At 47.1% G+C, this 15,064-nt stretch overlaps 1 protein-coding gene across 2 annotated transcripts in view; it reads right to left on the reverse strand.

The window, feature by feature from the left end:
* slc25a21 (solute carrier family 25 member 21) overlaps positions 1–14,074 on the reverse strand; it is a 128,341-nt gene extending 114,267 nt beyond the window's left edge. For both annotated transcript variants that reach the window (XR_010877399.1, XM_067243002.1), the window contains exons 1-2: positions 13,950–14,074; positions 13,618–13,714 (exon numbers count right to left, since the gene is read on the reverse strand). Coding sequence is in view for 1 of the 2 variants with exons in the window: in XM_067243002.1 (XP_067099103.1) it covers positions 13,618–13,687 (70 nt within the window). In the remaining variant the exon portion in view is untranslated. The remainder of the gene's footprint in view (positions 1–13,617; positions 13,715–13,949) is intronic.
* Between the last annotated feature and the right edge of the window lie 990 nt (positions 14,075–15,064).

Consider the following 15,064-nt stretch of genomic DNA (forward strand, 5'->3'; position numbering starts at 1 on the left):
TCACCCCCACGTGGGGCGGGTGGCGGGGATGGGGGTGGGCATTTGGGGCGAGACGGATGGGGAGTGTGTACTTTCAGGTAAGTGCTGTTTATGGGTGACTTTAGTCTTGAACTTTGCGGACATTCTGCCGTTCTATTAGCAGCCACTGGTGAGTTTCTGTACATCGGACTGACAAAGTGCTGTCTGTCTGAGGTCTATCTGTCTGTCTAAGGTTTGAGGTGTCTGTCTGTCTGAGGTCTCTCTGTCTGTCTCTCTCTGTCTGTCTGTGGTCTATCTGTCTGTCTAAGGTTTGAGGTGTCTGTCTGTCTGAGGTCTGTCTCTTTCTGTCTGTCTGTCTGTCTGTCTGAGGTCTATCTGTCTGTCTAAGGTTTGAGGTGTCTGTCTGTCTGAGGTCTCTCTGTCTGTCTCTCTCTCTCTGTCTGTCTGAGGTCTATCTGTCTGTCTAAGGTTTGAGGTGTCTGTCTGTCTGAGGTCTGTCTGTCTGTCTGTCTCTGTCTGTCTGTCTGTCTGTCTGTCTGTCTGTCTGTCTGTCTGTCTGAGGTCTATCTGTCTGTTTAAGGTTTGAGCTGTCTGTCTGTCTGAGGTCTGTCTGTCTGTCTGTCTGTCTGAGATCTATCTGTCTGTCTAAGGTTTGATGTGTCTGTCTGTCTGAGGTTGGTGGATCTGTCTGTCTGTCTGTCAAGATACAGTAAAAGTTTAGAGTTTATGTTCTCTATAGCAGTGCCAACCTCAGGGAAGGATGTTAGTATTAATGAGAGCAGAGAGGGGTGGAGGCAGACAATTCAAAACAGGCAAGATTTAAATAATCACCATTTAGACAATCCCAGACATACTTTGATCAGATGAAACAGTCCATTCCATCTAGACGGCCAATTCGACCCTCCCAGGAAATGCTCCAACAAAAAGATAAACATACTCGCTGTCTAAGAATCTCATTCAAGGGACTTTGTGGTTTCATTAAAATACAATTGGACACATTCTTTTTGCTCTTATCTCAAGTCTCACAATTAGTTCCATGGCCTAACCCATAAACAAATGGGAACCCATTAACTCTAATGGATTTAGAGCACATACACCATTTATCACCGTGGAACGAACACAGGGATGAATAAAAGAATGCTCCAGGTGTGGTGTCTACGGCGACCAACACCTCTGTTAGGTTTCTACGGTGACCAACACCTCTGTTAGGTCCTCCCTCTCCTCCCTCCAGCTTCCCTGACTTGGACTGCTTCCTGTGACACTTTTCCATCTCCTCTGTGATGTTACGCAGCATGTGAAACATTTCACTAATTATCCAGGAGGGTTGGCGGGAGAGAACTGTTGTTTTTAGAGTGCTGATGGCAAGCCCCTCTGGTGCCAGGCTTGAAGGGACTGTGCAAACTCAAAGTGACCAATACACCTCCAGCCCCCTCCTCCTCTAAACGGCTCTGCACGTCCAGCAAAATAACAAAAAACTGAACTGAGCCAAACGTCAGCTACTCGTTTTTCTTGCTATTTCTTCTCTGTTTAACACACCACAGAGGGGAGAGGAGACCCGCCCTGGCCCTAACCAGAGAGGGTTCGTGTGACAGACGTCTCTGGCTGCATAGGTCCCCAGCCAAGGTGAGACTGGAGGGTTACTGCAATCAAGATAATTCCCTCCAAACCCCAACATGATGTAGTTCCATTGTTTGCTCATTAGACCGTGTTGGAGGGGGGCCAACACTAATTTCCATTCAGTCGTGAATGCAAATAGCACAAGCTGGGGAAATTACACCAAGATCAGTACCAATGTAAAATCAAATAAAAAAAGAACAAGGAGGGGAGTCACTTCTTTGGAATGACTAATAAACGGATTGGGTTTGTCATTTAGTCCGCTTACTACTTCAGCTGGAATGACGTTTAATTCTCTCACACGGAAAACCCCCATTTACCTCGCTCTCCCATTCCCACACAGCTCAGCGCTTCAAGCAGGGCTGGATGGTTCAGCGATGGATGCCGGTCACCAGCGGTCACCAGCGCTCACCAGCGGTCACGGCTCGACAGGCTTCCCCGAAGCTGCTCCGGCTCCTCCAGACCCCTCTGGTTCCAGACCCCTCTGGTTCCAGACCCCTCTGGTTCCAGACCCCTCTGGTTCCAGACCCCTCTGGTTCCAGACCCCTCTGGTTCCAGACCCCTCTGGTTCCAGACCCCTCTTGTAACTAGGGTTGGGTATCGTTTGGATTTATACGATTCCGATGCCGAACCGGTACTTTTAAAACGATTCCTATTCCTAAACCGGAGTTTTTTAAAGTAGCCTACTTAAATATATAATAAGTAAACCTAAGTCACCTAACACACAATTACAATAATTTAACAATAAATAACAGTTACACTATTAACAAGTAACAACAACCTTTGCACGTAATCGTTTGGAAACATTTGTAGCATTTTGCGATTTCGGAATCCTTGGCTGTGAAATACAGCCACACTTTCGACCGCTTCGCTTTAGTCATGTTAAATGCACTAAAAGCTAGCTAACGATAGACTGGCAGAGCAAGTGTAATATGTTTACTAGCGATCCGTGCAGTGAATGGTTAATATGCTTTTACGTCTGTTTTGTGAATATATATATGTTTTGTGAATATAATATCTGAAAGTGTGAATATTTTACGTCAGTTTCGGAGCGACAGAGGGAAAATATTTCAGTCGACACATTAAGTGGAACCGAAATAAGGAACCGAAATGTGTGTTCTAATCGGGTCCGATTGCTACCGGATGCGTAGGTACAAGTAGGGTTTCGGTACCCAACCCTACTCGTAACGCATGCAGGTATGGACGGAGCTCCACATCTTCCCTCCAAGCCGCTCGTCCTGCTCCCCCTCCATCTGTCTCCCTCTCTGTCTCTGTCCCCTCTCTCTCCCTCCCTCTCCCTCCCTCCCTCTCCGTCTCCCTCTCTCTGTCTCCCTCTCCGTCTCTCTGTCTCCCTCTCCGTCTCCCTCTCTCTGTCTCCCTCTCCGTCTCCCTCTCTCTCTCCCTCTCTGTCTCCCTCTCCGTCTCGCTCTCTCTCTCTCCCTCTCTGTCTCCCTCTCCGTCTCCCTCTATCTCCCTCCCTCTCTCTGTCTGTCTCCCTCTCTGTCTCCCTCTCTGTCTCCCTCTCTCTCCCTCCTTCTCCATTTCCCTCTCTCTCCCTCCTTCTCTGTCTCCCTCTCTCTCCCTCCCTCTCTCTGTCTGTCTCCCTCTCTGTCTCCCTCTCTCTCTCCCTCTCTCCGTCTCCCTCCCTCTCCGTCTCCATCTCTCTCTCTCCCTCTCTGTCTCCCTCTCTGTCTCCCTCTCCCTTTCTCTCTACCTCTCTGTCTCCCTTTCTCTCTCCCTCTCCCTCTCTCTCTCCCTCTCTGTCTCCCTCTCCCTCTCTGTCTCTCTCTCTCTCTCTCTCCCTCTCTGTCTCCCTCTCCCTCTCTGTCTCTCTCTCTCTCTCTCTCTCCCTCTCTGTCTCCCTCTCCCTTTCTCTCTACCTCTCTGTCTCCCTCTCTCTCTCCCTTGATTCCTGAAAGATCTACCTCCTCCAGTGTTTCCTAAACCCCTTATAGGTCTGAATACTTGTGCTTACGTCTTCCTGCAAACGTTTTGAGGGAGCATGTGTTTGAGAGAGAGGATTTACTGGGTGGGGTAGGAGTGTGTGTGTGTAAGGAGGGGGGGGGTTCAGGTGCTGCTCATCTGGCAGAACTTTTAAAGCCAGATTAAGCAAACAAACTCTGATCTGTTTCTCTCCAGACTGCTCCATGCAAGCGGGCATGCAGCCTCCAGGACTAGAACTGGCTGTCCCTGCCAGAGAGCCATCTCCAGCCCTGACCCCATTTCCAACCCCAGCCCCAGTTCCATCTCCAGCCTCAGCCCTGGCCTCATCTCCAGCCCTGGCCCCACTCCCAGCCCAGCCTCAGCCCTGGCCTCATCTCCAGCCCTGGCCCCACTCCCAGCCCAGCCTCAGCCCTGGCCTCATCTCCAGCCTCAGCCGCAGCCTCAGACCAGGATGTTTGTGTTAGAAGATGACTGTGCCTCTCCCAGTGCTCCTCCTCCTAACAGCCCTGGGGTAATTGCTCTGCCCATTCTAGCACTTAGCAGGGAAAAGCCAGAGTCATCTTACTGTCACGCTATATGCACAACTACTACTACTTCTACTACTAATACTGCTAATAATAATAATCATAATATCATTTTAGACTCGCCTCAGGTAAGTCACTTGTCAAATATTGACCACAGACTGGAAACCAAAACTATTTACCCAGAATACTGGATGATTAAGAAATGATTAAACATTTCCTAATGTAATTGGAAATGAAAAAACAAAATCAAGAGAGGGAGAGGGGGGGAGGGAGGAGTGTCCCTCCCCATCCCCCCACCCCCCCTGCCCCCCGGGGGCTACTCTTCCAGACCGCTCTGGGACCAGTAGCATAATGAAACGCAGAGCACTGCAAACCGGGACGGGGCAGAATCACTGTGGCTCTTCCTGTGAGGTAGATGGGTGGGGGGGGGGGGGGTCCATCACCTGTGCTTACACATTATGCAAGACTGCTCCTGGACTCCGGAGCGCTCCACTGACAGGCTTCACTTACTATTGCAGTCACATTTTCCTACTTTTGAATACATTAACATCAATACTCAAAACTCCCCCCCCCCCCCATCCCCTCGCTCCCAGAAGCGAGGCTTCTGGGAGACTGTTATGGAAAAAGCGTCTGTCAGGCCTCTGATCACACGGACATCCTCTGATCACACAGACATCCAGCTAAGAGCTTCCTCCATGGAAGGACTGATAACTCTCTCCGTCCCTCTCTCCCTCCTTCTCTCCCTCCCTCCCTCGCTCCGCTCCCCTTCGGGCTCACTACAGAAGCAGGCTGGGTCCCCTCTGTGTGGTCCTGTTCTGCTCCAGGCCCGAGTCAGCGCGAGCTGCTGTTCCGCCACAATGCTGGTCCTAGAACAACATCCCCCCGAGTCATCGTCACCCGTGAGTCATAGCTGGAGCCGGGCTGAGGGAAGTGGAACAACAGGGACCCAGCCTCTTCAGACGAGAGCCTGGGATTCGGGAGCTGTTCCAAATGGCGTCCGCCTAAGCGGGCTGTGATCCTGCTCCGTTCCCTCAACACCTTGCGGAGGCTGAGAGAGATAAATGACGAGGACAGACTCGGAGGGATACGCGAATGTGGCAGTTATCAAAGCGTTACATCTGACGGGCGGGTGGAGATGGAAATCCAAATAAATTCACACATCGTTTGCAGCTGGCATTGTCGCCAACTACAGTCTACATACACCAACGTTTACATCTACAAACTATGTAGTTACTATACAAACTACAGCTCATATACCAACTAAACACACTACTAACTATATAGACCTACTAACTATACATTCTGGAGGACGAGGCCAGAGAGAGGATGAGGCCAGAGAGAGGATGAGGGTGATCTGAACTGCAGCTCTCTCCTGCCCTCTAGTCAGTGAGCAGATTCACGTGTTCAGATAGGAGAACTGCCGCTTACTATGGAAGCTATGCTACTACACACACTCTCAGGCTTGATCATGAGTCTTACTGAATTCACAGTCCCGGCGGAATGAAAAAATAGATCAAGTAGTGGATCCATAAATATGACCCACCAGGGGATCAATACCTATGACTGAACAAATAGTGGATCAATAACTATGATGGATCTAAACAGTGATGGTCCCCATGGTTCTGCCCCCTTCCCCCCCCCCCCCCCGGGCTTGTGTGTGGTCAGTCTGGACCCCACCCTCACAGCCTCAACACAGGAGAGCACAGGAACCAACACGCAGGCCTTTTCCGTGACCCGACAAGCGCTTTTAGACCTTCGTTCCACAGCATGAACGCTCCCGCTTCAAACATGAGAGAAGAGAGTCGATGCCCGTCCCTCCTTGTTCTCTCCCTGCCCTTTCGCGATTGTGACATTTGTGCCTGTCCTGATTTCCCCTGCGAGGCTCTCCCCCTTTTGAAACAATAATGGAACAGTAAACAAATTCAGCACAGGGCCCTGTGTTGACTTTTGGTTCTCATTATCAAATTTGACCTCTTCCTCTGCCAAAGCCCTCCCCCTCAGCCCGTGCCATCCTCAGCCCGGCTCGGCATTCAAAGATAATTCACAGTGTCTATAAATGAGAGCTTCTCTAATTAAAGCCGGTTCTCCGAGCTATCCTCCCCGGCGACCGGGCAGAGGCTATTCCGCCAGTAAAGACTCTAATTGGCTCATGAGCACAACAAATCACATTATGATGACTGCACTGGGCCAAACACTCTTCATCTTGATAGAGTTAACTTGGGAAAAGGAAGGGGGGCTGGGGGGAGCAGGGCAGGGTCTCAGCTGCAGGGATGGAGAGAGCTTAAAAAATGGAGAAAAAAAAGAAAAGAAAATGGAAGGCAGGATTACACCGTTGCCAGCCAGAATTCTTCTGTATAAAAAATAAAAAAATCGCTTTTTTTTTCTCTCTGACCTCCCGGGTCACCCGGAGGAACATGCACACACACGCTCGTCTGCATGCATGCACGCACAGACACACACACACACAGACACACGCACAGACACACACACACACACAGACACACGCAGACACAGACACACACGCAGACACACACACACAGACACACACACACACAGACACACACACACACACACAGACACAGCAGTGTGTAATTCCAGAGCTTTCCCCTTTGCAGGCTTGTTTTGACAGTACTTATTATGTTTATATATATATGTATATGTGCTGCTCTTCCAGCAGAAACACGGAGGGTTTGTAATTACGCTAACTCTTGATTCTTCTATCAGTTCAAATGGCCCCGAGCCTGTGCTTGACCTCTGGTTAAATGTGAAGTCAAACTGCTCCATGTCACTATGGGCACGACACAAATGAAAGTCCGTGTTAGAACAGCCTAGAACCTACGATCTCTGATCTAAGAGCACAGACTATGGGCCCCTGCACAGTTGATAAAGACCTTAGTAATAAGAAGACAGAGGGTCTCCATAGAGCAGAGAGTCTTATTATATACTTCATAGATAATAGACTTCCTCACACTGCAAACGGTCAAACTATTTCCTAGAGAACAGACGTCATTAGACGTCACTGAGCAGAGAAGACGGTTGGTTAGTGTCTGTTTGGACTGATGATGATCAGTCTAAACATTGGTGCATCCAGCAGGTTTCTCCAAAATACCATCTTTCTACTGGAACTTAATTAGGGGGTTCAGAAAAACATGGCTGGAAAACAGAGCCTATAAAATACAGATATCTCTCAAACGCATTCCACATACAGATAGATCGGCACACGCACACACTGTACACACACACACTGTGCACAGACACACTGTACACACACACACAAACTGTACACACACACACACACACACACACACACACACACATATACACATTCTGTACGTGTGCACATACTGTACAACACACGTACTGTACATGCACACATACTGTCCACCCACACATACTGTACACACACACACATACTGTGCACACACACACACACACTGTCCACACACACACACTATACTTTTCCTCCTAGGCATGTTGTCTCCCTGCCCCTTGACTACTTAGTGGTGGTGCTCCATTAAGCAGAGCTTGCTTAGCTGATTTCCTTCCCTGTTCTGTTATTGCTGCCATGTGCAGCCTGGAGCCCTGTCTTCAACTCGTCTGAGATCGCCTCACCCTCAGCCTCAGCCTCACCCTCAGCCTCGCTCTAACCCTCACCCTCAGCTTCGCTCTCCCCCTCACCCTCAGCCTCAGCCTCGCTCTCACCCTCAGCCTCGCTCTCACCTTCTGCTTCGTTCTCACCCTCAGCTTCGCTCTAACCCTCAGCCTCGCTCTGACCCTCAACCTCGCTCTCACCTTCAGCCTCAGCCTTGTTCTCAGCCTCACCCTCGCTCTCACCCTCAGCCTCGCTCTCACCCTCGCTCTCACCCTCAGCCTCACCCTCGCTCTCACCCTCAGCCTCACCCTCGCTCTCACCCTCAGCCTAACCCTCAACCTAACCCTCAGCCTCACCCTCGCTCTCACCCTCAGCCTTGCTCTCACCCTCGCTCTCAGCCTCGCTCGCACCTTCAGCCTCACCCTCAGCCTCGCTCTCAGCCTCAGCCTAACCCTCAGCCTCGCTCTCACCCTAAGCCTCGCTGCAGCTTTGTCCTCTGACCGCTCCCTTCCTGGGTTCACCTTCTCGACCCAGACACCAAAACACAACAGTTTTTACCATGTATGATGAGGGGGAAACTGCGGTGAAACAAAACAAAACCAAAAACGGTAGATGTCCGATATGGACAAACGTTTTGTTGCGTAAAGCGATGGCGCCCCTCTTTCAGACGTCACAGTCCATGTTGGAAGCACCTCGACTTCCTGCGTCGGCCGCACATTTTAATAATTGCTCGTTGGAAACGAGAAGCCAGGGGTCCGAGCTGCCTCCCATGTCGAACAATCATAATTATCCTCCTGATTCTGCTCTTACCATAACAGAGTAATTACTGTTATTGCTAACAGCGACCTAGCATACATGATGGATGGCCTGTGTGTGTGGGGAGGTGGGGGTGGGTGGGGGGGTGTGCGAGAGAGAAAGTATGCACAAGAGTTTAAGAAAGTGGGTAAATGTCTGGTTGCACAGTGCTGTGTGTGTGTGTGTGTGTGCCTACCTCATGGTAAGTTCTACTGTCACAAATCCTTGAGCAACAGAGAAGCCCTCCTGTCAGAGAAGTACTTCCTTAAATCATGTCATTAAGATAACGTCCTGAATGTGAGACAGGCTCGTAAATCACACACTAGACCGGCCTCAGAGTCCCCCCGTCCAACCACTCACACACACACACACACACACACACTCACACACACACTCCCACACTCACACAAACTCACACACACACAGCTGAGGAAGAGCGACCAGTTCTCATAGTATCTGTTTGGAGCACATGGAGTCAACAAGATGTCAGTGCCACATGATGCTGAAGAAGAAGTAAATTAAAGCTATTATAAAAAAATAAGAAATAAAGCTGTATTATGCAATACTGCCCTATACTATAATAAACTGTATTATATAATACTGCCCTATACTATAATAAACTGTATTGTGCCTCCTTTGAGACATATGGCCTAGCATATTGCATGGTTTACTGTCACTGTCATAACCATAACAACCACTGTATGTCAAAATGGCAGGAGTTCTGCTAAAACCTACACAATGACATCATCAAACGTTGGGAGATGACCATAACTACTAGGTTACATCATGAGTTCTGTTAAGACGTAACAATTACAATCTCTGTCGGAGATTCAGGTCACTTACAGAACTGTATGAGTATATATTTTACATTTACATATTTAACAGATTACATATTTTATGTGTTGGAGTGAGTCTGTGCTGTACTAAGTGAGTTAGCATATCAGGTGTGTTTGAGTGTTTCTGTGCTACGCTAGTTAGCATATCAGGTGTGTTTGATTGTGTCTGTGCTACGCTAGTTAGCATATCAGGTGTGTTTGATTGTGTCTGTGCTACGCTAGTTAGCATATCAGGTGTGTTTGATTGTGTCTGTGCTACGCTAGTTAGCATATCAGGTGTGTTTGAGTGTGTCTGTGCTATGTTAGTTAGCTATTTAGAATATCAGATGTATTTGAGTGAGTCTGTGCCACACCACAGTAGTTAGGGTTAAGGTTAGCGTTAGCCATCATGCTCGGTTTAGCTGACGTCTGGTGATGTTATGATCCTCCACAGCTCCTCAGGACGATCATTAGCTCTGACAGATAATAAATCTCTCTGGTTTGTTTTTCAGTCATGTTTATTTTGAGGTTATTTTTTCCATATTAAATGAGGAGTGATTTTAATGGATCATTCTGTGACATGCAAAAGCTTCACAAAGCAACATCTGAGCAAATTCTTCGATGTAAATCTCTGACATCATCAAAAAATAAACTACCTCATTACTGGAAAAACGTTTAAAACGTTTTTGAAACAGCAAAGACTGTGTCAGATATCTTAACTCTGAGAATCCTATTAGTAATCTGATTCCCCAAAGCTGTGTTTATTTATTACTGTCAGACCAATCTGGTCAGCCAGTCAATTGCCCTGGAGAGAGACAGGCACCCAGAGCAGACAGACAGACGCTCAGGGGCCTGAGAGGAGAGACAGGCACCTAAAGCAGACAGACGCTCAGAGGCCTGAGAGAGAGAGACAGGCACCCAGAGCAGACAGACAGACGCTCAGGGGCCTGAGAGGAGAGACAGGCACCTAGAAACCTGAAGACAGAGACAGACCTGGAGAGTGAGACAGATATCCGGAGGCCTGGAGAAACAGACAGGCACCTTGAGAGAGACAGACATGGAGAGACTTGGAGAGTGAGACGGATACCCGGAGGCCTGGAGAAACAGAGACAGGCACCTTGCGAGAGACAGACATGGAGAGACCGGGATAGATGACAGATGCGCAGAGAGCTGGAGAGACAGAGCGTCATGGAGAGAGAGACAGACACCGGGAGGCCTGGAGGAGGCAGATGTGTGTGAGGCAGACCCAGTCATCCCTCAGCACTGACACGCTCCACGTTCACGTTCAGCCAGCCACAAATTCACAGACATCTGTCGCTCAAACCGTGCAGAGGACGGGAAACTTCTCCAAGCCACACACACACACACAGAGACACAGTCAAGCAGATGAGGAAGGAGGGAGGTGAGGGGAAGAGGAGGGGTGTTGGTGGTGGGGGGGAGAGAGGAGGAGGCTGATTTAGAGAGAGGGAGAAGCACCCGTCCAAAATCAACATTACTTCAAACATGAGGTCATCTAAACATCTGTCTCCAACATGTCCACCGGGACTTCTATCAAAGCCCAGCTAAAACATGTACAATTGTTTCTGGAAATAAATATTAGGGCTAATTCAGCTGTGATTGTTGCAGCCAGCTGAGAGGAAACACTGATGGGTGACGGACATATCTGTCAGTGAATGATCCTCATAAAGTTACCCTCTTGTTAGACTTTATTTATTTGACTTTCTCTCCATCTCGTTTCTTCTTCTTCTTTATTTAAGCTAAGTGGAAGGATTCGTCCGGCGACGCCAAATCCGAGTTTCACAGTTTAAAACCCAATTAAAAGTAAAGAGAGTTTGAGTGTAATTTAACTACTCCAGAGCAGGGGAGTGCATCTAATCATACCGAGGATGTCTGTCTTATGTCGACACACTCCATTTGCAGGAAAGGGATACGTTTACCCAAAGAAAAAATGCGAAAGTTACAGTAGTTAGCTCTATATGAAGGTTAGAAAAATACTACTCACCAAGATGTTTGTTCAAGAACATTCTTCATTTCTTACCATTACTATATTATGCATTACGTACATTTTCATAACAGCATCATTTTCTATCCAACCTATATTTCAAAATGACAAAAATAAATAATATTGCGTGGATTTGTGTATATAAACATTAAATAACATGAACATTTACACAAATACGTATAAACCTAGTATTACTATTAACCCACATGCAAGAAAACTAAGCTGGGAAAAATCTCTTTATTGTAATATGCCATGTATAGCTGTCAATATGACAAGTGAATGAACTAGTGCTTCCCCCTAGTGGTGAAATTACTGCTTTGAAACCAGCAAAAGGCATTAGGATGCACGCCAACCTGAGTCCTGCTTAACAACAAGAGAAATCAAAAGCAAATTGGAGCAACAAATAAGTTTCACAATTTTTACTAAGCTTCAAAAAATAAAGCCACTTATTAAATGAATCAAATCTATGGTCTAAAATACATGGGCTATTTAAGCAGAGCAACAGACACACTATGTAGACGTGATCCGTTCTAAACGGTTACTAGAAAGCAGCAGTGCGGTCGTTCATAATATACAGTTGGACCGAACATGGACTTGATGGCATACTGGTGCGACGGACTAACGAACAGTCCAATAAAAAAGAACGAGATGTCCTCCACAGCCAATGAGCATGGGGGGGAGGGTCTCAGTGCATGTGCTGACCTCTGTGAAAGGTAAAAAATAACCTCAGCTTGTCCAGACAGAGTCAGAGTAGCAGAGTCCACGCAGATGATTTTACAGAGCACCAAACTGCCATTTTCCCTCCAATTTATACGCACAGCTCCGGCTCTGTGACCCGGTCTCACATAAATGAACGGCGGTCTCTCTGCAAGCTCGTTAACAGGCCCATCAGGACGCCAACGACACCCCCAGGAGGCTGTGGCCTGGGGGCCGAGGGAAGGTGAGGGGAAACACTGAGGTCATTCTACTCAAGGTGCTGCCTCTGCCCTGGCCCCAGCAGTCAGCCCCAGCCACGGCCCCAACCTCTATCCACTGTCCTAGCCCCAGCAGTCAGCCCCAGCCACGGCCCCAACCTCTATCCACTGTCCTAGCCCCAGCAGTCAGCCCCAGCCACGGCCCCAACCTCTATCCACTGTCCTAGCCCCAGCAGTCAGCCCCAGCCACGGCCCCAACCTCTATCCACTGTCCTAGCCCCAGCAGTCAGCCCCAGCCACGGCCCCAACCTCTATCCACTGTCCTAGCCCCGGCCTGCATCCTACCCCCAGTCCTGGCCTGTAGCCCCGAGATCTTGTCCCAGCCTCCAGCTCCACCCCAGCACGGAACCGGGTCCTCTCTCTGAGTGGATGGGTGGCGGAGGAGAGCCCCTCGGGTTAGGTGAAGGGGTGGGGACGGGGGTGGGGAGACGTCCCTGTCCCAGAGGGCCAGTGAGTGCCCCGCCACAGCAGCGGGAAACCAGCAGTGATGCCAGAGTACACAGAACACCTCATTCCCATTAAACACAGAGCGTCTCGGAACGGGGACACCAGAGACTAGGCCCACACCTCAACTATTTATGATGAATTCTTAGGAGTATTTACCAAGTAGTGAGCTTGTCCCATAAGGGCCCAACATCTCTCTTTACTTGTAGGGTAATTCATTGACTCTAATTCTGTGATGATTTCAGACTATGTAAATAACACACCAAATGGCTTAATAAGTAACAACCTGGTGAAAAATATGCTCTTTGGTACTTTTTTTCAAAAAGTATCATTTTGAAATTACACGGGATAAGACAGACAGCAAAGTAGATTCATGACAAACAGACAATGTGTTTATCATATTATGATTATTGGTATAATAATAATATCAAGTTCTTCTGGAAGGGTAAAGATGAAGATAATTATTAAGTGAACACCTGTGGTGAAACCTGTACCTTCACCTTTACTTTGAATAATTTCCACCAACGGCCAAACCTTGATCCGACCCGTCAGAGATCCACAAGCTGAAAACACACTGTGTGTTGCAGCAGAAGCAGCGGGCTCCGCTTAGTAAAAGTTTGACTGAGTATCAAGAGACTCACAAGCGATTTTTTTTTAATGCAATGAATGCGTCCGGAATCAATCGAGGTTGCAAGTATGAACGCGGAACCAATGTGACTGGAATCTTTGCAGCAGGATCGGTGTGACAGAGACCATCCGGTGGTCAAATGTCGAAAATCTATAAAAATATTTCAGTCTCAACTGTAATGACGATCACCGAATCCCTGATATTGCTGACAATTTGACACAACATTTTCGGCGTGTAAAATGAGAAAAAATACATATATGTATTTTATAAGCACGCTCTTACGTAGACCTCGCTTTTTAAACTGACCTGCGGATCCACCGGCAAAGATTTGATGCGACGCCTCCCGGACTAAATTTTGCTGTTTTTTCGTGGTCATCTTTAATTTCGTAATAAAATAGGAATCCTGCAAAGGAACAAACACAATACGAAATATTATATCTTCAATTGGAAAGTAAAATATAACGTTATTATAATGATTAATTGTCTGTAAATGTATGGAATTCCTAAAACATTTGCTAAATCTTAAGTCTAAAGTAGCAACTTTGGCGACAACTGCACTTTCTGCAAACTGTTTCTATGTAGGCCATAAAACAGTGCTAGTTCGTAGCTTATTGCAAAGTATTTTAAATGTCGGCTACCTGTCCAAAAATGTAGCCTATTCCAACTGAAACAGTCCAAAAGACTTCAGCAGACGTTCCACACGCGCTCGGAAGAGCGCAGCATGAATATCATTCCGAGTCTTGTGAACGTTACTGCTAAAATCACTTTCCGTGGTTACATTTTAAAAGCCCGTTTCTGAGATCAGGCTACACCTTAACAACACTTGGCTCATTTGAATTAAACACGAATAACTCCTGTAGGCCAACTTTTGTTATTAGGTCTTGTAGGCTACGTTTTATGATACGGTGTAATGAATAATATAATTAATAGTATCTAAGAACGTTATGGCCGTACAATGCGTAGGCCTAACAGCTTTTTTTTGTTACGTAAAAATTCATTGGTAATTTAGAATTAACACTATCACAAGAAACGTGCTGATTGGGAAATTATGTAGAAACTAAGCAAAAGTGGCCTATTTCAAAATAATAATCATGCGTATAATTGATCAATTCATTGTTATGCATTTTGGAATCTTTAAAGAGACACAAAAAATATAGACTTTTATATTTATATACCCCACATTTGCACGGGGATTGAAGACATCTATTAGTGCACCTTTACATTTGGAGACAGAATAATTCGCTTGTTTCTTGTTGGAATAAAAAAAAAAACATTATTGTTGTCATTCTCACTAAATAATACATTTAAGGAATAATATATGATATCATTAGAGTAAATCATCGAGATCATGAAAAAAGTGTTTCAAAAGGAATATCCTAACCCAGCGACACCACCAAAGTGAACTCTAAAAGGAGCACCATAGGAATGTTATAAAATGTTTCTAGATGAGCATTGACTGAACACCATGGCCGCAGAGTGGGTCAAATAATGAGTATTTCAGTTCATACGAAAGTGACTGTTGGAACAACAAGGAGTTTTTAACATAATAAAAAAAGGATTTATAGCTGTGCAGTTGGCAAGAAAACGTCATTACCACTTTGACCTGTCGGGAGAAAGCAAGTCAAAGCTGCTTGCATCACCAGACCCGGCCTCCCTCGCCACAGCAGACACACCCAGCCACCACACAGGCCCACGTAGGGAGGGTTTGTAGATGTTCTGTAGAAATACAACAAGATCATTCTAGAAGAGGGGA

This window comes from Osmerus mordax, chromosome 9, assembly GCF_038355195.1.
Source record: "Osmerus mordax isolate fOsmMor3 chromosome 9, fOsmMor3.pri, whole genome shotgun sequence".
Classification (NCBI taxonomy): Eukaryota; Metazoa; Chordata; class Actinopteri; order Osmeriformes; family Osmeridae; genus Osmerus; species Osmerus mordax.